The following is a 24,093-nucleotide window of genomic DNA, read 5'->3' on the forward strand; positions in this document are numbered from 1 at the left end:
TATTAGGTTTGGGGAAAATCATTAAAAAAAAAATGGGGAGGAGGAAGAAAAGAAAAAATGAGACATGACTAGTCAAGTAGAAACTTAAGGCGAGAAAAAAAGGAAAATGTAAGTATAACAAGGCATGTGGAGAAATATATGTATTTCAGCATTTATATATAATAGGTCAGGGATGTATCAGTATTGTTAGGGATATACGATGAGTGAAAGCCTCTGTTTTACCTTTTTATTATATATATAAAAGTATATAAATTATATATGCAAGTATATATATTATTCAGCAAATTTTATAAAAATATCAAAATAAATGATATATAAAACAAAGGCCTTTGTTCATAGTATATCCCCAATGATACTGACTTGTATTACTCCACAACTGTTTGTTTGTAAATACTACTATAAGTAAGAGTTAAATTTTGTAACTGTAAGTCACTCAATTGAACATGGTCATCTCTCACTACCTGAATGCTGCAAATTACTACTAGAGAGAGAGAAAAACAGACTTTAGAAAGTTCCTAACACATCAGCTTTCCACCTAGACAAAGAACTGGTAATCAGGATTCTAAGGATAATAGATAGCTTGAAAAGATATATTTAATGGAACATGAGAGGGGGCTAAAAGAAGGTTAAAAAGTTTTCATCTCAAATTCTAAGCTCACAGTCGGATACTGAAAAACAGACTGTAACCTTTTCCTATTTATCATATACTTCTTATCTACTTCCTCGGCATTTATGACATATTTCCTCTCATAACAACTGAACTTTTCACAGCCTAAACAAAGGGAATAGAAATTTAAGTCGTATTTTTAGAATTCAAATAGATTTCACTATGACATAGTACGCATATTATATTACCTGTATCATCAAATACATTTCATTATGACAGAGTGTGCATGTTGTATTACCTGCAGCATGATGCAGAATTCCAGGTCTCTTCATGCATTCACATTCATAAAACACTAAAATGCTTCTTACATTTAAGACCTTATTCTAGGTGCTCCAGGAAACGCACAATTACGTTCCCTAATCTCTAGCGGTGTATAATGATGCAGGGGCTATAAGATGAATATGTAAATAACTATACTACAAAATGTCTGAAACTTGAAATTTTAGAATGGGACACGAGGACTGGACATACTTTTAAAAACTGTAATACGAAAGAATTCTGAAATAGGTTTCATCATATGGTTGTTATTAAGAGTCTACTTTTAAAGCTGGCTGTTATTTTAGGGAAAACATGTATTCTTCAGTTACATGCAGAGTTTTGAATATATTCATAATGGGATAATTTAGAAAACACAGAGGAATCTCTTTACAATACGGATTTTGAGAAACAGAATTTTAATTTCTAAATTTCTAGAATTTCAACTATTATTTTAGTCTTAATGCAGAACCAGAGATAGAAATAAAGTAAAAAAAAAACAAAAAACCCTCTTTCCTCACAACTCTCTGATACCAAAATAATAAGTGTCCAAGGGGGAAAAAAAAAGATACATGCTACATAAGTTTTGGAAATGAAAGGCCCCAGGAAGAGGCCATGACTATCACAGTAAGTAGCTGTGTGCACTGAAGAGGTCCCTGAGGCACGAGTATTATACAAATGCCATCAGTGTGGTTTGAAAGTCAAAGAATCCTTATCCTTGGCCAAGCTTCACACCTCCTCTGTTGTGCGAAACCTTTCCACAGTACAACTTTCCTGTCACGATCTATTTTCTACTCCATTTTGCTTCAGCCTCATTCGTCTTCAGTATTTACCAAACTAAAAAAAAAAGAAAAACAGAAAAAAAAGAAAAAAAGAAAAAAAACCTGCCATATTTTAATAAAATGGTTTACTCTGACCAACTTTCTCATACAAACATAAAACAATGATAGGCAGAACACTGCTAAATTTTAAGAGTAAATACTACACCAAACTAAATTCAGAGCAGAAAAATTAATTTCACAAGAAAACACTTTACCTTGGGAGCAAGATCTAAGTTACCATCTGATGGAGGCCGTGAATCAGCAATATCATGTTTGGGTGAAATACTTTGGAGAAAAATACACATCAAAAATGAGTGAGTTCGTTTCTTTAAACAAACAAGTCACACAAGTCTATGCTGAGGGATGAGAAAGCAGATTTGGGAGCCAGGCTGCCTGATGGTTAAATCACAGGTTAACTACTTGTTAACCATGGAATCATGGGTCAACTAGTCAACCTCCTTAAGCTACAGCTGCCTAATTAACTAGAAGCAAGCTGTAACAGCACAGCTACTCTGCAAAGCTGTTGTGGTGACTGTACGAGGTAACAAATGCCAAGTACATAACACGGTGTCTAACCCAGAGTAGGACACTCAACAAGCCTTGTTTCTTTTCTCTGTGATCCCACAGTCAACATGTAATTTTTAAAAATCCATAAAATCCTACCTGCTTACAGAGATGCCTTCAAACCTCGGTGCAACCTTAATCACTGAAATCTCTATTAAAGAAGAAAGTAAAATAGAGTTTATACGGCAATAGAAAAATACAGAATATTAAAAGTATGAGATCAATGTTTTGTTAAAAAGCATTCCATTGGGACCACACCTGGAGACTACACACTTGAGTGAATACTGAATATACTCCTGGTAAGTAATTAATGCATAAAAACCACTTCCCCTCCTTTATATTTATCAAAAAAAGAGGGTGTTTATCCAAATTTGATATTTTAAAGTGAACTGCTGTTTACAAGGACCAAAATCCCAACCAAACTTTATGAGACTCACAAAAGAATGATAATCGTCAGTAGAATCAGTATCATAAACTGACAATGCCAAGCTTACATAGCATGGTATTTCTGGACGATACCCATGGGACAAACCCACCCTGCCATTCGGCTTTGTCGGCCTCGTGTTATCTGGGCACGGTCATCCCTATTCGCTCACATACGGTCTAGGACTGCTTTCACACTGCAATGGCAGACATGAGTGGATGTGACAGACATCACATGGTCTAAAATATTGCCTCTCTGGCCCTTTACAGAAAAAGCTTGTGCATCCCTGCTTTCTGTCATAACAGGAAACCCTAAGACTCAAATTGACTCTTCTTACTCTTCTGCTCAACATTCTTCAGTGGATCCATGCAGCTGCCATTGCTGGTTCCCAACTCGACAACCTTTTCTTCTTCGTTGTCCTTGCTGGACAATCGCAACTTTTCTTGGATATTTTCTGCCCCAGTATCCTTTTCTTCTTCGTTGTCCTTGCTGGACAATTGCAACTTTTCTTGGATGTTTTCTGCCCCAGTATGCGAAGAAGGTAAGCTCTCCTTAGCTGCAAAAAGAGAAATGATTGTTTTACGGTCATCACAGTAACTGCACTTCCTTTCCCAGTGGCTGCTTTAGGAATGAGCTTGTGATGTAGCCCAGCCAATAAGATGCTAGGGGAACTCTACCGGAAGCGTCTCTGTTTCCTTCCTAGTTAACAGAAAACATGCAGAGAAAAGCAGCCCCCCTCGCCTGTGGATACCGTCATGTGAGAAGATGATGCTTGGAGCTGCTGCTAATCAGCAGACCAGGAAAGGCGACATCAAACACCAGCAGCCTCACAGCTGAAGGAGGGACAGCATCTGGGATCCTGATGACATCACCGAACCTTCTAAACAATCCTGACTCCTGTTGCTCTAGCCACTGTTACTTAGGGCTCCTATTGTTATTTGCAGCTAAAAGCATTCTGACAAATCTCCCAAGGTCTACAGCAGACCTCCTCCTTTCTATAGTACCCGAAAGGCTTTCAGAAGCGTGCCTGAGCTAGGTAGTCACCTCGTTCCCAACCATTCCTACAGCATCCTTTCTGCACCAACAAAATGAAACTCATAGATCCTGCAAAGTTCACTGGCACATCTTAGCCTCTGCACCACTGTCCTTTCTGCCAAAGGTCATCTTCAAAGATGTTCCACCCACCAAACACTGCTCTTCTGCCTCCTTCCCTGGTAAACTTCTACTTGCTCTGCATGGCTTACCTGACATCCTACCCACTTTTAAAAAAACTTCTTTCCTCACCATGGACTTAAAAGTATTTGGTACATATTAAATACCAATAAAAAATACATAAAGACAGTTACAAAGTCCTAGTGGGCTCTGGGACACAGTTAGCACAGAATAAAGTAAAACAAATCATAGAAATCAGGATGACAGTAACAAGCTCCCGGAGGCCAGGAACTGTGCTTGAGACCTGTTTGCATTCTGTAACGTCAGAGTGGTGCTCAGTACCTAAACGACACTTGAGAGTCATCTGTTAGGTGGATGAATTAACAGATAAGAATGTTTTCTGCGAAAATCCTGTTTAAAAAAATACAGACGTTAACCAGGGACAACTCTGTTGTGTTATGAGCACCTTGAAGACCAAAACTCTGTCTTTTCCATCTTTGTATTTCCTACAAAAGAAGTTCTTTGCTTGATTCAGGTCTACCAAGTTAAAGGTGCCCTCATACACTTCAGACCGAACAGCACGTGAGGGGTCACATCTAGGCAACACAGTCTTCTTTTTTTTTTTTTTTTTTTATGTGAAGCACTCCTGTGCTTTCTTTACAATTTGTTGAGTCCTGAGTTGTGCTATTTGAGTATTTACTATGACAATCCTTTAACTAATGGCAATAGAAAATCTTGTTCTAACAAAATAGTTTCATGACAAGTATCCCCAAAAAAGAAGAAATCATCTGGCTCTGATGCAGACAACGTATCTCATTCTGTTTGCACTTCTGAGGAATGAAACTGGTGAGAGCGAGCCCTTGTTGGTGTAATGATGTGAAAAGTAACCAGTGCTTCTCAGCAAGGCACTGCTTTCCTGACTTCTGCCCTATCACTAGGTATCTTTAAAAAACAATCTCTTATTACTATGCTGCACACTGGCCCAGCTGTGCAGCTCTAATTGTTGGCCATTTGTTTACAGCACCAGGAAGGTGTATGCTGAGCTCCCAGTTTTAAAGACAATCACTTTTTAGTGAGACTAATCACTAAGCAATAACTAGCATTCATTTACCCGATGTAATCCTTTTGCTGTAAAAATTAAAGAGCCAGTTCTGTAACAAGGCCAACTTGTTATAATGTTACAGGAAATGTACAAAGTTAAAACCCTATTTTTCTTATTTACACAAAGATATAATATGGGATTTCAGGGGCCATGATTAAATAAATGAATTTCTTTTCAGACAATATGGTCTCAGATTTTACATTACCTACAATTAACTTCTTAAATAATTCTGAATACTAGACCATTAAGAAAAAATTAATGAAAAAAATAAAAACATACATGAAATTTACACACTGGCTTTCTTCACTGCTCTTTCATTATCAAAAGTTCCTCAATCTTACTTTCTTTATCTATGGTAGGCCCAACAAGAGTAACTTATTACCTGAACTCTGTCCTAGGTCGCTATTTTGAGGGGGAGTATTTGGTATCCTTCTGGCTCTGTAGTCGACAATCAGTTGGTAAAGGCTATGTATAAAAGCAGTGATAAATAAATATTACTACTTGAATACAAATATGAAAAACAATTACCAAATATATTAAATTCTTAGATTATTTCAGACAATACCACAGGTAATATCAAAACTTCAATTGTCCCATATATTTCAAATCTGTACAATCTACACTTTTAAATTTAGGATGTGTAATTAAAAAAGAAAAAAGTAAGGTGAAGTAGTCATGAACTGAGGGCAGTACAGCTCAGTAAGTTAACGAGAGCGAGCCTGACATAAGGAAAGTTATCTCAAACTCAGAAGTCCCAGCTCTATAACCAACAGCTATTTGTTCCTGGACAAGGTGCTTCTTTCTCCTTCAGCTCAAAGTCTCCCTTTATAATACTGGGATCTTACAGTCTTGTTAGGCAGTTAGTTATTAATACTCGTAAGAGTATTATGAAGATTTAATGAGATAATGTATCCCCCATATGCTCAGAGAAATAGTGGAAGAATGGAATAATTTGTCCTTGAACTTTAATGCTGGAACTATTTGAGAATCCCAAATAAATGTGTTTTTTTCATAGGTGTAACATTTAAATGTGGCAGTTTTCAGAAAATGTTACAAATTACGGTGATTAGCTGTTCTTCGTGGTTTATACTTCAGGGCACCTCAGCTACTATATAACTTGTAGTTAAACTTCTTTATAAACATATGATCTCATACAAGCGTATGTATGAGAACTAAACAAGCCGTCACGCAGAAGTTTACGTGTCGATGGCCACGAAGACCGCGGAAACTGGATCAGCACGGGCGTCCCGGGAGCAGAGGTCAGTCACGACCCGACTGCAGGACCGGTTTCTTTTTCCTTTTCTTCTTTTAAAATTTTATTAAAGGTCTTTAGAGAGCAACATCCAGACCCCAGACCCAGCTGCCGAAGAGATCCTGTTAAAACCAGTTTTAGTACCAACGCTGCAGCAACAGAATCAAGGGAAACGAGAACGATTAGCATGCCCTCGCCCTGCCCCAGTGCCTTGTGGGAGAGGACTGTCACTGTGGCCTCAGGGAATCCCTTAGGTTCCTGGAAAATTCAAGAGCACGATTACAGAAGAAAGTCCCCAAAGGAAAATACAGGATTTTCTGCTCTACTAAACATTTCAAGACCCAAACAACTAGTTAGAAAACTCAGAAATGTGACATTATTTGTACCCCATGCATTGGGGTTACACTGGGATGAAATGGAAGACAGCAGGACCCTAAGGATGAATGTCTTACAAACTCTGAGATAAAGAACCCCGTGCCCACTGCTCCATCTCACTAGTCTGGCCTTTTGCTGGTTTCCAGCTGATGGTGTGGAGGGTCTCACTGCCATCCCCAAAGTGCCTGCTCCCAACTAGGAACTCTCACCTGTCACGTAACAAGTCACAGTTAGGTCATTTCCAACCTCAGTTTAGAGATAACTGGCACTTTAATGTAAACACTTACTGTTTAAAACCATTAGAAGAAGCATATTGTTCAGCAGACTGTCCGTGTACATCTAGCAAATCGGCATTAACACCTTTCTGAAGAAGCAGCTTGACTATGTCCGGTGAGTCATGACGTACGGCAAGCATCAGTGCTGATCTAAAATAAAAGAGACAACTTCACTCTTAGGAACTTAGTTAGCTTAAACTTAGACAGTTAAGTTGATCTATTTTACCAAGTTAATCTCCTGCCCACCCCCGGAGAACTGACCATGTACATGCTCGAGCGCTCATCTCTGCAAATGACCTCCAAGGCCAAAACGGACGGACAAAAAAGAAGCCTCCTGTCCTACTTGGGTAGCACACAGTAGAAATGGCTAATTTAAAGTCCTCTGAAGGACAAGAAAGGACGCTGAGGTCACTTATCTGAAGTAGGTAAAGGTTTAAATAAAGGATTCCCCATTTCTTCCCTCGTCTGAAACATTTAATACTTGAAAATCAGCTAGAGGTCGAGTAAGGAGAAGCTGTTTGCAGGCTGAAAACAGTAATATGAATAAAAACGGCAACAAAAATAGTCACGGCTGCAGTGAATCACGCTGAGGAGCATGTGCCCGGCACTAACCTGAAGAGTCTGCGTATGGTCTTTCTCAGGCACAACCACCCTTGAAGGATGGACTACGACCCTCCCTTACGTGTCAGGAAACATACTGGTTGGTAGTAAGTCATGTCCCCCAGGTAACACCCCTGGCCAGCAGGAGAGCTGGGAATTCAACCTCGTCTGACTCTAAAGCCCAGCTCTTTCCTCTTTATCATCCACCAAAGACTTGTCTTCTTTGAAGGGAATGTTTATTCAATGACTAAAGCTATTTTTCTTCCTTCTACCATTATCAATTAAAAATAAAAACATCAAAGTGTACTAGAAATGAAAAAGGATAAAAGCTGATGAGCCCACAGTATCTGGTCATAGTTACTCTCTTAGTCATACTCACTTAGTGAGAACCTAATAACATCAGTATCCTTCAAAGAAAGTAATTTAAAGCAGAGTCAGCCAAAAGACAAAACAAACTCCTCTTTGTCTCATATGCATCTTTTAAGAAAGAAATATATACCAAGAAGAGGTTAAAACAAATTATAAAAGAATGAAGAAATTCAACACTGTCTCATAAGGTAAATAAAAATTAGAGTCCATACTAATAAAACTAAAATGAAATCCCTGAACTACTGTAAGATCGTATGACCAAAAAAATCAGGCTGCAAATGACATCAGTCACTACCATAAAGGAAGATGAATCCTGCTGCATACTGTTCTTTGTGACACCAGGCAGAATAATTGCTTTTCTACCTAACTGATGATGTGTTGATTCTAAGTGAATCCTCTTCTTAATTAAGTTAATCTTTCTGATTGGCTGTTACTATTCTAGAACAACATTAAGATTAAAAAAAAAGAGAGAGAGAGAGAGAGAACAAACTATTGTACCTTTGCAGCTTGTCGACTGCATGTACATTTGCCCCGTTCTCTATCAAAAATTTGACCATTTCTTCTTTGTTCTTCCGGACGGCGTGTAAAAATGGTGTCAAGTTATACTGTAAAATAGTAAAAACAGTTTACAATGTACAAAATTACATATAAATTTCAAAACTGAATTTAAAAACTTAAGTCTTTGAACTTAAACATACACTATAAAGTAAATAAAAAGTAGCCCCTTCCTCCTCACCCCTCTGTGCTCCTTCTCTTTAAAAGGTTCCTCCTTGACCTCTTCCAAAGTTTCCCTGTGAAGTCACTCTCCGAAACTCACTTCAGACATTTGCTGGTTCCAAGAATCTTCACTTCTATTGCAGCGTGTGTCAGGCATTCTCTAGTTACCTTACTGCTCAACTACTACTCCCGACACTCTAAACACTGCTCCAGAGAGAACCACTTAGCTACTGAATCAACTACACTTCTAAGGAGCCACGCTGAGGAGAAAGATACCATACTGTCTGCAACATGCATAACCGATCCAATTACCACTACGACTAATCTCATAAAGCTTGCAGACATTCCAGTGGGAATATGATTATTTGCATGTAAAGAAAAAGTGTTTCTTAAACCAACTTATAAATTCTAATTTGAAAAATTCCATCCCACTCTTAAGGGATTATTATAAAATACAAAGTAGACTATAAATTAATATAGACTGTCTTTAAAATCTTGATATATTTATCAAAATATACAACAGGAATTGAAATTCAAATGCTTACAGAGGCAACATAGGTGGCTCGAGTAAGTGAAGGTCACAAGTGAGGACAGCAAACTGGAGAACACACGCCCCACCGAGAAGGGGCCACCTCTGCAGAGCAGACCACATAGGAGCCTGGGCTCAAGGGGGACCAGATTTGATTCTTTAGAAGTTCTGAAGTGTAGATTTCTGCACAAGTCTCCTAAATTTTAAATGTTGACTCAATGTGTGGAGACAAACTGAACATATCCAGGCATGTTTGGTCTATAGCCCACTTGTGTTTTTATGTTTGCTGTGCTTCCAAACAGTTGGGTATAAATCAAGTATTTGTATGTAAAACCTTGCCCTTCTTTAGAATCATATGTCTTATGCACAAAAACACTGGGCCCCAACATGTAATAAAAATTGTGATTAAGACTCATAATACCCACTTCAAGAATTTTTCCAATGCCTACTAAAACTACAATCTATCTGTATCGAATTCTCCCTGATTGTTAATCAAATGGATAATTAGGATTAAAGATTAAGAGGTATAAACAATCAGGCATAAAATAAGGTACAAGGATGTATTGCACAACATGGGGAATAGAGCCAATAGTTTATAATAACCCTAAGTGGAGCCTAACCCTTAAAAATCTGTGAAACACTCAACTGTGTACCTGTAACATGCAATATAGTACATCGACTACACCTCAATTAAAAAAACAGGTTGTAAAATAAATACATTTTAAAAAGGCTCATAACAACTGCTTCAAGAATTTTTCCAATGCCTACTAAAACTACAATCTACCTGTATCTAATTCTCCCCAATTGTTAATCAAATGGATAATTAGTTCATGAGATGGCCGAAACTAAATTATTAGAACAATTCCAACTTGTTACTAATGTCATGGGTCTTGATGTTTAAAACTGCCATCTTGCATGGTATACTTATATATAATGCAATACAACACAGCCACAAAAAAGAATGAAATAATGCCATTTGCAGCAACATGGAAGGACCTAGAGATTATCATACTGAGTGAGGTAAGTCAGAAAGTGAAAGAGAAATCCCATAGGATATCACTTAATATGTGGATTCTAAAATACGATACAAATGAACTTATTTACAAAACAGAAATAGACTCACAGACATAGAAAACAAACTGATGGTTACCAAAGGGGAAAGGGGGTGGGAGAGGAATAAATTAGCAGTTTTGGACTAGCAGATACAAATTACTACATATAAAATAGATGAACAACAAGGTCCTACTGTATATACTACAGGGAACTACACTCAATATCCTGTAATAAACCATAAGGGAAAAGAATGTGTCTGTGTGTGTATGTATCTGACTAAGAATGTATATATAACTGAGTAAGAATATATATATAATTGAATAAGAATATATATAACTGAATAAGAATATATATAACTGAGTATATATATAACTGAATAAGAATATACATAACTGAATAAGTATATATAACTAAGAATGTTTATATAAGTGAATAAGGATATATATAACTGAATATATATATCATTGAATCACTTTGCTGTACACCAGAAACTATCACAACACTGTAATTCAATTAGACTTTAATTTAAAAAAAAACTGTCATCTTGATTATGCTAAGGCTCAGTGAATCTAACAGATATATTGCAAGAGTCCGTTACACAGCTTTAACCAAAAGAAGGCTCATGATTTCTTATTATTGCAATCAGAAAAACCCTGTTGACCTAATGACCTGGATGGGGAAAAAGGTGCAAAATCTTTATAAAGGGTCCGACTCTACTTATTGAATCACTCACCACAAGCAAGTTTCTAAGACTGAGTGCCACTGAATGATCAGTGGTTAGAAAGGAAAAGGAGCTATTCTTCAAGGCAATAGATGCTGCCAGTAATATTGCCAGGAAGAGACGGATAAAAGTCAGGCTAACACGGCTGGAAAGGAGAGCACTGAAAGAAGCAGCATCTATCAAACCCCTGCTCTTCGAGAGACGTCTTATTTTTGAGATCTGTGATTTTACATGCATTACACGTATCCATTCAGTAGTCCTTAACCAAGGGTTGTATCAGAATCTCAAGCAAGTATTTCTAAATACCTGTGTCTAGACCTGAGTACATTTATTCAATCAAAATCTTCAGGGGAGAGCCAGAAGGAAAAGCAGGAGGACCAGCTGCGCCATCACTTGCTCCCCACCTACAGCCACAGCCCCGCAGGGGAGCTACACCAGGCTGAGCGTGGAAGACCCCAAGGTGAAGGTGTACATGGAGGGCCATGTGGCCACCAGCACAAATGAATGCCCCTGCTGGCTGTCAAACATGACCTGACCTCACTTGCCCAGATTCTAGAACCTGGGATCCTGGGGTGCTCAGGGCCTGTGGCTTGCTGCCTCCCCTGCCCAGGTGCAGTCACTCAGCACCCCCTGCTGGGTATTGGGTTCCTTCCTCCTCCCACCCATCCCCAGGCAGGCAGCCCGCCCTTGCCATCACTTCACTCCCCGCAAGCCTTCATCTTCTGTAGGCTATGAGCCTACCACCCACTCCCAGGCACTTCCTAACAGGAAGTTGTTCCTTCTGGGGTACAAGTGTGGCTGGGAGACACAGCTCTGCCCTTTCTGTGGGCACTACCTCTAGCCCCTGGCCTTGACTTTGGAGTTGTTTCCATGATAACAGGGCCTGATGTATTGTATTCAGTAAACATATTACTATAAATAAAACACCTATAGCTAGAAAAGACCCTGTATTTCAAATATCTTGTAAATAAAAGTCAGTTGAGCTATACCTTGTTTATCGCCTCGATATCTGCATTATAGCGGAGCAGCTCTGCTGCAACTGATGTATTTCCAGCCAAGACGGCGTAATGCAGAGCAGTGTTTTCAAAGTCGTCCGCAAGATTGGGGTCAGCACCCTGTTCCAGCAGGATACTGACACACACTTCTTTCTGGCATTGTACAGCCTGTTGGTATCACACCAAGAAACAGACTGTAAGTGCTAGGCATTCCAAGTTAACATTCCTCAAGTCCCAGCAGTTCGTTATATTTAAAACAGATAAATTCACTTTTATTCTAAGTAATTAAATCAAATCCCTCTCACATGGACACGGTTGGCTGCTACACACCTTGATGAGAGCTGTCTTGCCTTCCTTGTCACGAGCATTCAGATCACAACGCCACCCTATAAGGAGAGTCACCACTGGTGACTGGCCGCTGGTGCAGGCTAAGTGTAGGGCAGTCCTGCGAACATGAGAGGACTTTTTAGGAAATCAGAGCTCACTAGTTCAAAGATACAGTTACTCATGTAATTGTAAACATTCAACAGCATGCTATTCCTACCCCTTTAAAACTAACATTTAGTCTTCTTATCTTAGTTCTTTCTATGGGGAAAGAACAATATTCATTAGCCCTTAGTACTCACCACATTAATGGAAGAACTACCTGTTTGAATACAAACGGCATGCCGTTGAGATTCAGCTCAACTTGGGTCTGACTTCTCCTTTAACACTGTCACTTATTAGCTCTCACTTAGTCTGTCTCTGCCTCAATTTCCTCATCAACAAAATGGGCGTGAAGTAGTAGTTATCTTACAGGACCCCACTGTGATGCTTAAATGAAAAGCTATGCAAAATGTCTGGCAGTTCCTTGCACAAAATAACAGCTCAATAATTGTTAGGTAATACTATAATTGTTACCATTACTATTTTACAAAGACAACATTTCAATTAAGTAAAATGATACTATATCTACTTTGCTGCTGCAAGGATGAGAGAGAACACTGTACTTCAATGATTCTAACATGCTCATTGTCTCACACTTCAACATCTCGGACATGGGAAGGCAATCTAAAATTCATGTCTTACAACCTTATTTGGCAGCTCCTCCCAGGCCCGCCCCGCCCCTGTTACCTGTCCTTCTCGTCTCTGCTGTGTACGACATTTTTCTTACGTAACAGCAACACCTCCACTGTGTCCAGATCGCCAACATATGCGGCTTTGTGGAACTTTAGTTCGTGCTTACGGATGGGATACCTAGGCACGGGGTGCTCATGATCCCTGTGCTCTCCCTGAAGGGCGCTGAAGCCCACCCAGCTCACAAACTTAGCGAGTCTCTTCTTCATCTGGCTTATCGCCTTCCGACACCGCTCACTTCCCTCCTGGCCTCTTGCTGCCTCCCGATCTCAGCGCTGGCGCTACAGAAGAGCCACAGAGGTCTCGCTTCCACACCTTGGCTGCGAAGCTCAACGGCTCGGAATGTTTGGTCCGGAACACTCGTAGCCTAGCAACAGCACTGACCCTCAACTGTCCATCAACTGTCCCTCCAGAGCCAGTGTCCCTGTGAGTGCGCACAGAGGCCGAGAGGCCCAGTGTGCCCGGTGCGCACGTGGGAGCCTAAGGCATTTCAAATCTCTCTGATTGCTTGTGGGCCATTTTGGATTCCTTTCAAATGTTGGTGCTGGGTGGCTGAGTGTTTTGGGACATTTCCAGAAGTGAGGCTTGCCCCTGAGAAAGCCATGTTTGTATGCAACTGCGGTTAGAGTGGGGTGGAACCACAGGAGGCTGAAGGCCTAGTCCCCCAGAGAGCTCCCCACCAAAAATCTCTGTATCTCCTTATCCCTCAGTTTATTCCTTTCCCCATCCCTCTGGGCCCCAGCCAGTCTCCAGGGAATTTAGCCACATGCAAACAGCAGAAAGCTGTTTTCATGGCTTCAGAGATTATGGCAATATGTATCATTAAGTACAAACTTGAGCAACCAACACACGCTCTCCAGATGAAATGGAAACGTGTTTCCGCACGCCTGCCGACCCTTATGTTTACCCTCAGCCTTATGTTTACGTGCTTTCTTCACTTTATTTTATTTTTTGCTTTTATTTCCACCAATTAAACCTTGAATCAATCCAAGGTTTATTTGGGAGCATAATATAACATTTGAGAACGTTTTAACCACGTGACTATGAAAACACCACGTCAGTTACTCAGCGAGGCCACGCTGCGGGATGACCACTTGCAGGAGGTGGGGGGAGGCAGGGCAGGCCTCTTCTTCCTGCCAAACTCCATCCTTCCTCCCTCAGCTGGCTAATTACGGCTTCTGGCCCTGCCAGGATCAAAACTACAGGGCGGGAGAGTTCCTAAGTGGCTGACACTCCTAGGAGCTGGTCTTGAGTGGACTGGACCTGGCAAGTGTTTTCAAGCTGACTCTCTCAGGGGCATTTCTGTGCCCCCACCTGCAACTCCCCTGACCTAAGTGACTGTGGTGTTACTAATTTACCCTTTTAACGTATCTTTTCTATTAGCATACACTGTTATTTCCCTCATCTTAAAAAACAAAGATGCGTTCACCCTCCAGCTGCGGCCCCATCTCTCTGCTCTCCGGCACACACGCCTTCTGCCCCTGCAAAGGTGCTGTTCACATTCGCTTCCTCTGATTCCTCTCGTTTTCCACCCAAGCAAGAGTGTCCACTCACTGCAACTGCTCATGACAGGGTCCCCCACCACCCACCAGGTGCTGACTCCACGGGCAGCTCTGTCCTCTCCTCGCACGGCCTGGGGCTTCCTGGCTCTCAGGCTGCTCTGGTTTCCTCCCACGGCCCTGGCCAGTCTTCTCAGTCCCAGCCCCTGAGTGCTGGCACACAGCACCCCTGAGGCTCAGTCTTCTGGCCTCTGCTACTGTCTGCTGCCGCCCCCAACAGCCTTAGAGCTTTATGTGTTCTCTACAAGTTGGTAAGTTCCAAACTGCTATTTCCAATCCAGACCTCCATCCTGTATTCCAGACTCAAATACCCACTGCCTCTCAACGTCATCTCTTGGAAGTCTAATAGGACTTCTCCTGGGCCGGCCATCACCTGTCCTGCCCTCTCCTGTACCTGCCCTCCCCCTGGGCCAGCCCTCTCCTGGGCCTGCCCACTATCTCCCTGGCCTCCCCTCACATGGCCTGCCATCTACTGGACCTGTCCTCTCCTGGGCCTCCCCTCCCTCTCATGGGGCTGCACTCTCCTGGGCCTACCCTCACCTGGGCCTGTCATGTCCTTTGCCTGCCCTCCCCTGGGCCTGCCCTCTCCTCGTCTAACCCTCTCTCTCCAGGGGAAGTAAGCCAGAAAGAGAAAGAAAAATACCATATGAAATCACTCATATGTGGAATCTTAAAAAAAAAAACCACATATATATATATACATATATATACACATATATATATATTATATATATATATAAATACAAAACAGTAACAGACTCATAGACATAGAATACAAACTTGTGGTTGCCAAGGGGGTGGGGTGTGGGAAAGGACAGACCGGGAGTTCAAAATTTGCAGATACTGACAGGCATGTGCAGAATAGATAAACAAGATTATACTGCATAGCACAGGGAAATATATACAAGATCTTATGGTAGCTCAGAACAAAAAAGAATGTGACAATGAATATGTATGTTCATGTGTAAGTGAAAAACTGTGCTCTACACTGGAAACTGACACATTGTAAACTGACTATAACTCAATAAAAAAAAATGTTAAAAAGAAAGTGCTCCACTCAGAGCTATGGTTACATGCTGATCTTTCAGGGACAAAGACTAGGTTGGAACCTAAATGTGCAGACTGGGAGAGAAAAGGGATTTCAACTACTCTGACCACTTCCTGTTGAATGAAACAGAGAAGCCAAGCCCTCACATTTCAAAGGGAGACAGGAAGTCAGGGGCCCGGTACGCCCTCTCCCACCTAGGCCTGGGTGGGAACAGTGGGCAGCCCCGGCCAGGGCCACAGCCAACAGCAGCCTTGGCTGTGCCCATATGGGCAGACAGACTGGCACGGCCCCATGGGCTCTGGGCCTGCCTGCACGCCCCATGGTGGCCATGGGGGTCATTACCATCCTGGGCCTCTGTGGCCTCTCTGAACTCACCCCTCCCCAACCCCATCTTTCAGGGAAGGATCTACAAACCCAGCCAGAGGGGATGCAGGACAGCGGAGCAGAGGAGAAAGGTCATTCCAGGCATCTCCCAGCCTCCCTGCAGCCCCACTCTCTGAACCTGAGCCCATGTCAGTGCAGAGACCCCTCCCACCTCTGCCTCCTCACATCAAGAGTGACCTATTCTTTGGAGGATGAGGATGGGGTCAGACCTCAGTCTCTGGCTGTGACTTTGACATCCAACTGCCTCCTCTCTGCCCCGCCCACCCCGCTGCCTGTCACATGGCCCCTCAGGTGTCCCCTTCAGTCTCCCACCTGCACTCCTGCCAGGAAGCTCCCTTCCTCCCATAACCCCTCCAAACTCTCCTGGAGCTAAAGCCTGGACCCACCACTGCCTCCTGCCTTGGCCAGGCTGGCACTGTTACCCTCCCCTCATTTCAAGGTGAAGAAATTGAGGCTCAGACAGGGTCACAGTGAGGAGGCGGGAGTTCCCACCCCTGAACTCACCAACTGACCCCAATCTAATGACCCTGGGGTGACCTGCCCTGCTTAAGGAGAGGGTGCTGGCCATGTGCCACCTGCTCACAGCAGGGGTGGGGGGCACTCCTGGCCCGGGTGAGCAGAGATGCAGCAGAGCTGTCCTGGCCTCAGGAAGCCAGCACCGCACACCCTGGACTCGCCCCCACGTGAACCCTGGGAAGTTCCTTCTGCCCCTAACTTCAGTTTTCCCATCCTTCCTAAAGCCCCTGGCCGGCCATCGCCCCATGCAGAGCTAGGCCAGCAGGTGGAGAGAGACGGAAGTCTGCACCCCAGTGTCCACCCGGCCACCTGGTGCCAGCACCTCTGCTCTGCTGTCTGTGCACATGCCGGCCTCCTGCCCACAGGGACTCGTTGCTTCTTGTTGCCTGGGCCCAGCAGTGACCCAAGGTCGGTCACTGTTCTGCAGTCCCCTCCTGGCGTCCTTCCTGACAGGTCTTCTAGGCACAGCAGGAGCTGGGCATGGGTGGCCTCCTGGTTAAGAAGGCACCATGAACATCTCCTTTCTTTTCTAATAGAAAGGCAGTTGACTTCAAGAAAATGATACTTCCGGGTAATCTACGAAATAAAAGATAAACCTTCACAAATCCTGTTCCTGGAGTCTCAAGATCCTGGTCAGATGGGAAAAAAAAACCTTGATAATAAATAATGAATTCAAACCCTAGTAGTACACTACTTTACAGTATCATGTGCAAACATCTGACTTTCCAGTCTTGGAGTGGCCCATTTGGGACATTAAATGAACCAAGGTCACCATTTTTTTCCACTTTTTTATAAGTTGTTATGCACCTGAATTATGTGTATCCATGACACAGAAGGTAACATGAACATATAAACAATAATAGTATACACCAGAAATTGGCAAGTATAACTATACCCAAAATATTTAGAACAAAATGACAATGACACCAGTACACATTAGCTTGAGGAACCTCAATAAAAATTCATAAACTGAGAGTATCTAGTGAGTAAAGAAGAAATACCAGTTAAGCTACGATAAAACAAAGGAAAGGAGTATAGAAAAGAATGTCATACAAAGAAACAACACAGAAACAGCACTTTTAAAAAATCCCCAATTAGTCTCTGAAAAGATTAATAAAGTAGAATAGTACTTTCCTATTAAGAAAAAAGAGAAGCACACGTATTAACAGGTTAACACTTTAAGTCAGCCAGTTTATAAATCTCCGCCATCTGTGACACCTTCCTGTCTGCCCTGCACCTGGCACATTCAGACAAACTGTTCATGCTCTTACTTCTACCACCGAGTTCTCATACGCCCACTCCTTTCATCCCGGGGGCCCTTCCACACCTCGACTGCACTCCTGCAGCCGCCCCTTCCGTTACACTGTCCAAATCTTGCCTTCCTCATTCCCTTTTATACCAATACTAGAGCTCTCTTCAACACAAAGCCAAACACATCAGTCTCACTCACAAAAGCCATCAAAGACGCCTATTTTTTAAAAAGCAGAATGTCAGCCAACCTCTGACCCTAAGTAAACATAGGAAACATTCCGCTACACCTTCTCACCTCCCACTCCTGTATCACTGGGTCATCTCCTGCTCCCTGAGGGGACCAGCCAGGCGCTTTCACAATCATGTTCCCCTCAGCCTACAGGACACCTCCCTTGCTTTTGCCTCTCAAATTCCTATTCATAATTCCAGTCTTAGTTAGTTTCAACGTCACATCTTCCATGAAAGTACCTCTGATCCATCAGTTACAAATAATTCCCTAATTTCCCACAATCCTTTGCCACTCTCACTGTACCTCTCTCTTTTGTAAAACACAATTCTACCTGCATTAGAAGTTTTAATTTACATTATCTGTCTCCTTCAAGAGAGTGCAGTTCTTTGGGTAATGACTGTGTTTTAACCATCTGTGTGTAACCTTTAGGAACTACGACAGTGTCCTGTAATAAGCAAATACTCCAGAACTCTAAAGTGTACAGTCAGAATTGGATCTGACAGTAAATGGTAATTACGAGACGATTACTGAGAAATTTATCTTCACTGGAATTCAACGAACTGACTTCTCCAGACATATCACCCACAAATCACTATAGTGATCTTGGGGACGCATTCTTCCTACATTTCCCTCAATCTTTCATGAAAGAAGAAATTACTTTCTGCAGGAATTACTTTGATAACAATAAACTGAAAAATAAAAGTGCAATAAATGCAACAAACCTAACAGCCAAATTGGCTGAACACATACTGACACTACAAAAATAGTAATTAAGGTTTAGCTGAACTAAATATGAAAAAGCCAACCAAGCGTTTATGGAAGTTCCAAAAACAAATAATCTACACAGAACTAGGGTAAAGGTATTTAAAGGAATGTGTTGGCTAAGGAGTCCAAGAAATGCGTCAGTGTGTTAAAAGGGTAAATAAAACAATCCAAAAATCACCTACCAAGTGATTCTCTGAACCTCAGGAGGGCTATTTGAAAACATCAAGTCATAGGAAAACAATCCAATTCAAAAGTGGGCAAAGGATTTTAATGGACATTTCTCCAAAGACGACATACAAATGGCCAATAAGGCCAAGAAAAGATGCTCAGCATCCCTAATCATTAGGGAAATGCCTATCAAAACTACACTGAGATGCTACCGCACACCCACTAGGCTGGGCACTATCAAGAAAACAGACTATGACAAGTGTCAGTGAAGACGCAGAGCCTTGCAACCTTTTGTGCACTGCTGGCGAGAATGTAAAATGATATACCATTATGGGAAATGATACGGTGGTTCCTTAAAAAATTAAAAATAGAATTACCACTTAATCCAGCAATCCCACTTCTCGGTGTATACCAAGAAGAATTGAAAGCAGGGACTCAAAAAGATATTGGTACACTCACGTTCCTAACAGTATTATTCACAACCCATGGATGGATGAATGAGTGGATAAACAAAATGTGGTATATACATAAAATGGATTATTATTTAACCTTAAAAATGAATGAAATTCATTTACAAAGACAAACTTATTTACAAAACAGAAAAAGACACACAGACAGAAAACACATTTATGTTTGCCAAGGGGGAAAAGGGGTGGGAAGGGATAAACTGGGAGTCCAAGACTTGCAGATACTAACTACTCGATAAATAGAATAAATATCAAGATTCTTCTGTAGAGCACAGGGAGCTATATTCAGTATCTTGTAGTAATCTATAAAGAAAAAATACGAAAAATACTCTATGTATATGTATGACTAAAACATTATGCTATATGCCAGAAATTGACACAATATTGTAAACTGGCTATCATTCTATTTAAAAAAACAAAAAGGATGAAATTCTGACATGTGCCACAACATGGACCGATGATGAAGATGTAATACTAAATGTAATAAGCTAGACAAAAAAGGACAAATATGGCTTGATTCCACTTATACAAGATACATAGAATACTCAAATCTAGAAAGGAGAATGTTTAACGGGGCTGAGTTGGGAGGAGGGATGGGGAGTAACTGTCTAACGGGTACAGAGTTTCAGTTTGGGAAGATGAAATGGTTCTGGAGATGGATGGTGGTGGATTGCACAACAATGTGAATGTACTTATTGCCACTGAACTGAATATTTAAAAATGACTACAATAGTGAATTTTATGTTATGTATATCGTACCACAATTTTATAAAATCAGTCATTTTTTTACTATCAAGTAATGTCATGGAAATTATATATCTGTGACAAAGACTTAAAATTCTAAACTGTCAAACTTTGCTGCATTTTGCTAAAATTACATAAATTCAACACAGAAAAACTGGCTACTACTTACTGATTAGAAGCCCACTTTGCTGTTGTTCAGCACATTATAGTAATTTTTAGGGTGTTAGTAGGTACCTCATTTATAATAACCAAAACACAAGTACAAAAACATAGCCAAAAAATTCATCAGGATCAGGGAAGAGCATCTAAGTTCCTGTACAACGACCTCTCCTGACAATTAGCAGCACAAAATCACAACGGTTTCTTTCACTTCCTACTAAAAGCCCTTGAAAATAAAGGCAAAATTGGGATCACTATTAAAGTGGATAAACAGTAATTATGCAGGTCAATGTAATTACTATTTAACAGATACAGTTATCATTCAACATTTTTTAAAACATGGGGTCCACGGAAAAACAAATTGTCAATTATACTCAAGAACTTACGTTCACCTTGATGTATCCTCTCTGGAAGCTTGCTTTGTAGTCTCTAGGAGGTGAAAGGAACACCTCATATCTCTCATCCATCAATATCTGTATTAACATATTTTAAAGATAAAACCCAAGAAACAACAAAGTTATTAACAGTGATCTCTGTCATTTAGATAAGACTTGCTCTGTATACAGAAAGCATCACTAGTTGCACTGGAACAGATTCAGAATACCAAATTGTGCCCCACTTTCGCTTCTGTTGTGCCACCACAGTCAATCATGACATTCTTTAGGCAAAGCAAAGATGATTAGGATTAATCCAAACTTACAGTAAGGGAATAAAATTCATACTGGGTTATGAGAAAGAGGGATGGGTGGGAATAAAAAGGACATGACAGGTCTATCACAACAGCATAGTGCACAGCCTCAGGTGTGGCCTCTCCTCAACACACAGCTGCAGGATCCCCTACTCTGCTGAATTCTGGATTCTTACACCCCCCTTAACTGATGTTCCAAAGGCTTCTTAATACAAGCTGAAGCTGATCTTCATCTACCCCTTCTACCCAAATCTGCTCCTTTCCCTGAGGCTCCTCACAGGCTCATGTTAAGCTGAAGTTCAGAGTCATCAATTAATCCCCTCTCCTTCACCCCATACCACATGCAAATGATCAGTAAGTTCTCAAATCCACCTCCTCTCACTCCACGACCACTGCCACGCCCAGCTCACGTCCTCACTGAGTCACACCTGTACGACAGCAGTACCCCCCCAAGTGCTCTCTGCTTCCAGTGTTCCCTCCTCCTTCTCCACCCTCCTCTCATAGATCCTCCTAGGGTCCACAGAGCAGTCTCTATGAAACATAGTATCACATCAGCTTCTTGTTTAAAAACCTTCAGTTGATCCTGTGTGAAATCATTACCAGTCCTAATTCTTTACAGCATGTCTTACCAAATCTTTCCAAATCTGGACCTAACTTCTGTCTCTAGCCTCACCTGCCTATACATGGAGAGTTGTGCCCCCGTAGGGCTGCCGGTTCCTCTCCTACAAGCTCGTATTTCTTCACATCCCTGTGCCTTTGCAAATGGCCATCTCACTCCCTGAGAAGACCTCCCGCTTCCCCACTCCCTATCCATGCCACAGGTACTTTTACTTACCCTTTAAAATTAGGTTCATGATGTCATCTACACATAAATTACAAGGGAAAAAAGAGATGTTGGGGTAATGCAGAGACTAAAAGAGGGTAAGAGCCTACACAAATGCTCTGTGGAATAGTGTTCCTGGCCTGTTTCACAATCATACAGCTAGGAAAAAACAAGAAGTCCATATGAACCATTTTTTTTAAATTAAAAATAGGACATCCCTAATCTATTCCTAGCTAGGTGACAATGTTTAAAAACTGATACATAACACTTCACACCCATGATGATGGCTACCATCAAGAAAACAGGAAACATGTGTTGGTGAGGATGTGGAGCAGCTGAAACCCTGGTGCACTGCCAGTAAGAATGTAAAGTGATGCAGCCATTATGGAAAATGGTACGGTGGTCCCTAAGACAAAAATAGAATTACCATTTAATCCAGCAATATCATTTCTCAGTATATATGCCAAAGAATTGAAAGTAAGGATTCAAAAGTATTTGCACACTCATGTTTGTAGCAGCATTATTCACACGAGTCAAAAGGTGGGAGCAACCCAAGTGTCCATGGATGGATGAATGCAAAAACTAAATGTGGTGTATACATAAAACAGAGTGTTACTTAGCTTTAAAAAATGAATGGAATTCTGTTATGTGCCACAACACAGATAAATCTTGAAGATCTTATGGTTTAAGTGCAATAAGCTAGAAACAAAGAAGGACAAATACTGGGGAGGGTATAGCCCAGCGGCAGAGCGCACGCCTAGCGTACACAAGGTCCTGGGTTCAATCCCCAGGAACTTCTCTAAAAATAAACAAACCTAATTACCTATCACCACCAAAAAAAAAAAAAAAAAGACAAATACAAATACTGTTCGATTCCTCTTACACGAAGTATCTAGAGTAATCAAGTGCATAGAGTCTAAAGTAGAATGGTGGTTGCCAGGGGCAGGGAAGAATGGGAGTAATTACCTAATGAGTTTGGGAAGTTCAAAAAGATCTGGAGATAAAAGGTGGTGATGGCTGCAGAACAATGTGAATGTACTTAGTGCCACTGAAATGGTAATAAATTGTGTTATTTTACAACAATTGAATAGAAAAAAATTTTTGAAAAACTGATAGGACAAACTGTTGGCAAGAATGCGGAGCAACCACAACTCTCATACATCACTGGTGGAACGTGAAATGCCACAATCACTTTGGGAAAATGCCTGCTAACTGAACCGATGCCTACCCTGTGATATCCCAGCCCCACTCCTTGGCAGTGACTGCAGGGGAAGGAGAGCATTTCTGTACAAGCGTGGTCACAGCAGCTGTACTTGGCATAGTCAGAAGCTGGAACTAGCCCAGGTGTCAGTCACCAGGAGAACGGCGAAGCGCTGGTGTCTTCCTACAGTTAAACAGTGCGCAGCAGTAACAGGCACAAGGACTGACACGTGCAGTGACAGAGATAAGCCTCAAAACCATTACGCTGAGTGAAAGGAGAATTCTACTAGAGCAGCTACTGAATGATTCCACTAATATGAATGAATAAAACAGGCAAAACTCATCCACAGTGGGAAAAAAATCGGAAGTGTGGTTATCTCTGGGGGATGGAAGTGGGGACTGACTGTGAACGGACTTCCTGGGTTGAAGGTGATGTTCTCTATTTTGTTGGGGACAAGGGTTACACAGATGTATGCATTTGTTAAAACTCAATAAATGCCACAATTAAAACTTGTGCATTGCATATGGTTATTTTACCTCAAAAAAATGCCACAAAGAAAGCAACTCTAGTTAATGACATGTGATAGAAACACTTACAGATAAAATGTACCCTGTCTGCAACTTACTTTGAGACATAAGAAATTAAGATGGAATGATGAAAACTCACAGCTTTATACATCAAATAAAAAAAGATGGGACTGATAAAATGGATAGGGGGCTAGACAGAAACATGACAAAGCACACAGAGTAAAATCTTACCTCTAGCATTAAAAAAGGCATCATGAAAATCTCCTTTCTTTTCCAATAGTTAGGCAGTGACTTCATGAAGCTGATACTTCTGAGTAATCTAGGAAAAAGGAAATGACAAACCTTCACAGATCTTTTTCATGGAGTCAGAAGATTCTATTAAGAATGAAAAAAAAAAAAACCCTGGATAATAAAAAATGAATTCAAACCCTAGAAGTATGCTACTTTACAGTATAACATGCAAATATTTGACTTTCTAGTCTTGGAGTGGCCCCTCTGGGACTCTAACTGAACCAAGGTCATTCATTTTTTTCTTTTTAGTTTAAAAGTGGTTTGTGAACCTGAATTATGCGTATCC

The 24,093-nt window shown here is 41.2% G+C and overlaps 1 protein-coding gene across 1 annotated transcript in view; it reads right to left on the reverse strand.

Annotated features, from left to right (window-relative positions):
* Positions 1-16,980, reverse strand: part of LOC102541874 (ankyrin repeat domain-containing protein 26-like) — a 52,637-nt gene extending 35,657 nt beyond the window's left edge. Inside the window, 9 exon segments of the mRNA XM_072942159.1 lie at positions 1,959-2,028; positions 2,407-2,458; positions 3,069-3,287; positions 5,368-5,450; positions 6,900-7,037; positions 8,355-8,461; positions 11,866-12,039; positions 12,202-12,316; positions 12,985-16,980. Of these exon segments, the coding sequence (XP_072798260.1) occupies positions 1,959-2,028; positions 2,407-2,458; positions 3,069-3,287; positions 5,368-5,450; positions 6,900-7,037; positions 8,355-8,461; positions 11,866-12,039; positions 12,202-12,316; positions 12,985-13,196 (1,170 nt within the window). The 5' untranslated portion in view covers positions 13,197-16,980.
* Between the last annotated feature and the right edge of the window lie 7,113 nt (positions 16,981-24,093).

This window comes from Vicugna pacos, chromosome 18 (assembly GCF_048564905.1).
Source record: "Vicugna pacos chromosome 18, VicPac4, whole genome shotgun sequence".
In the NCBI taxonomy this organism is placed as follows: domain Eukaryota; kingdom Metazoa; phylum Chordata; class Mammalia; order Artiodactyla; family Camelidae; genus Vicugna; species Vicugna pacos.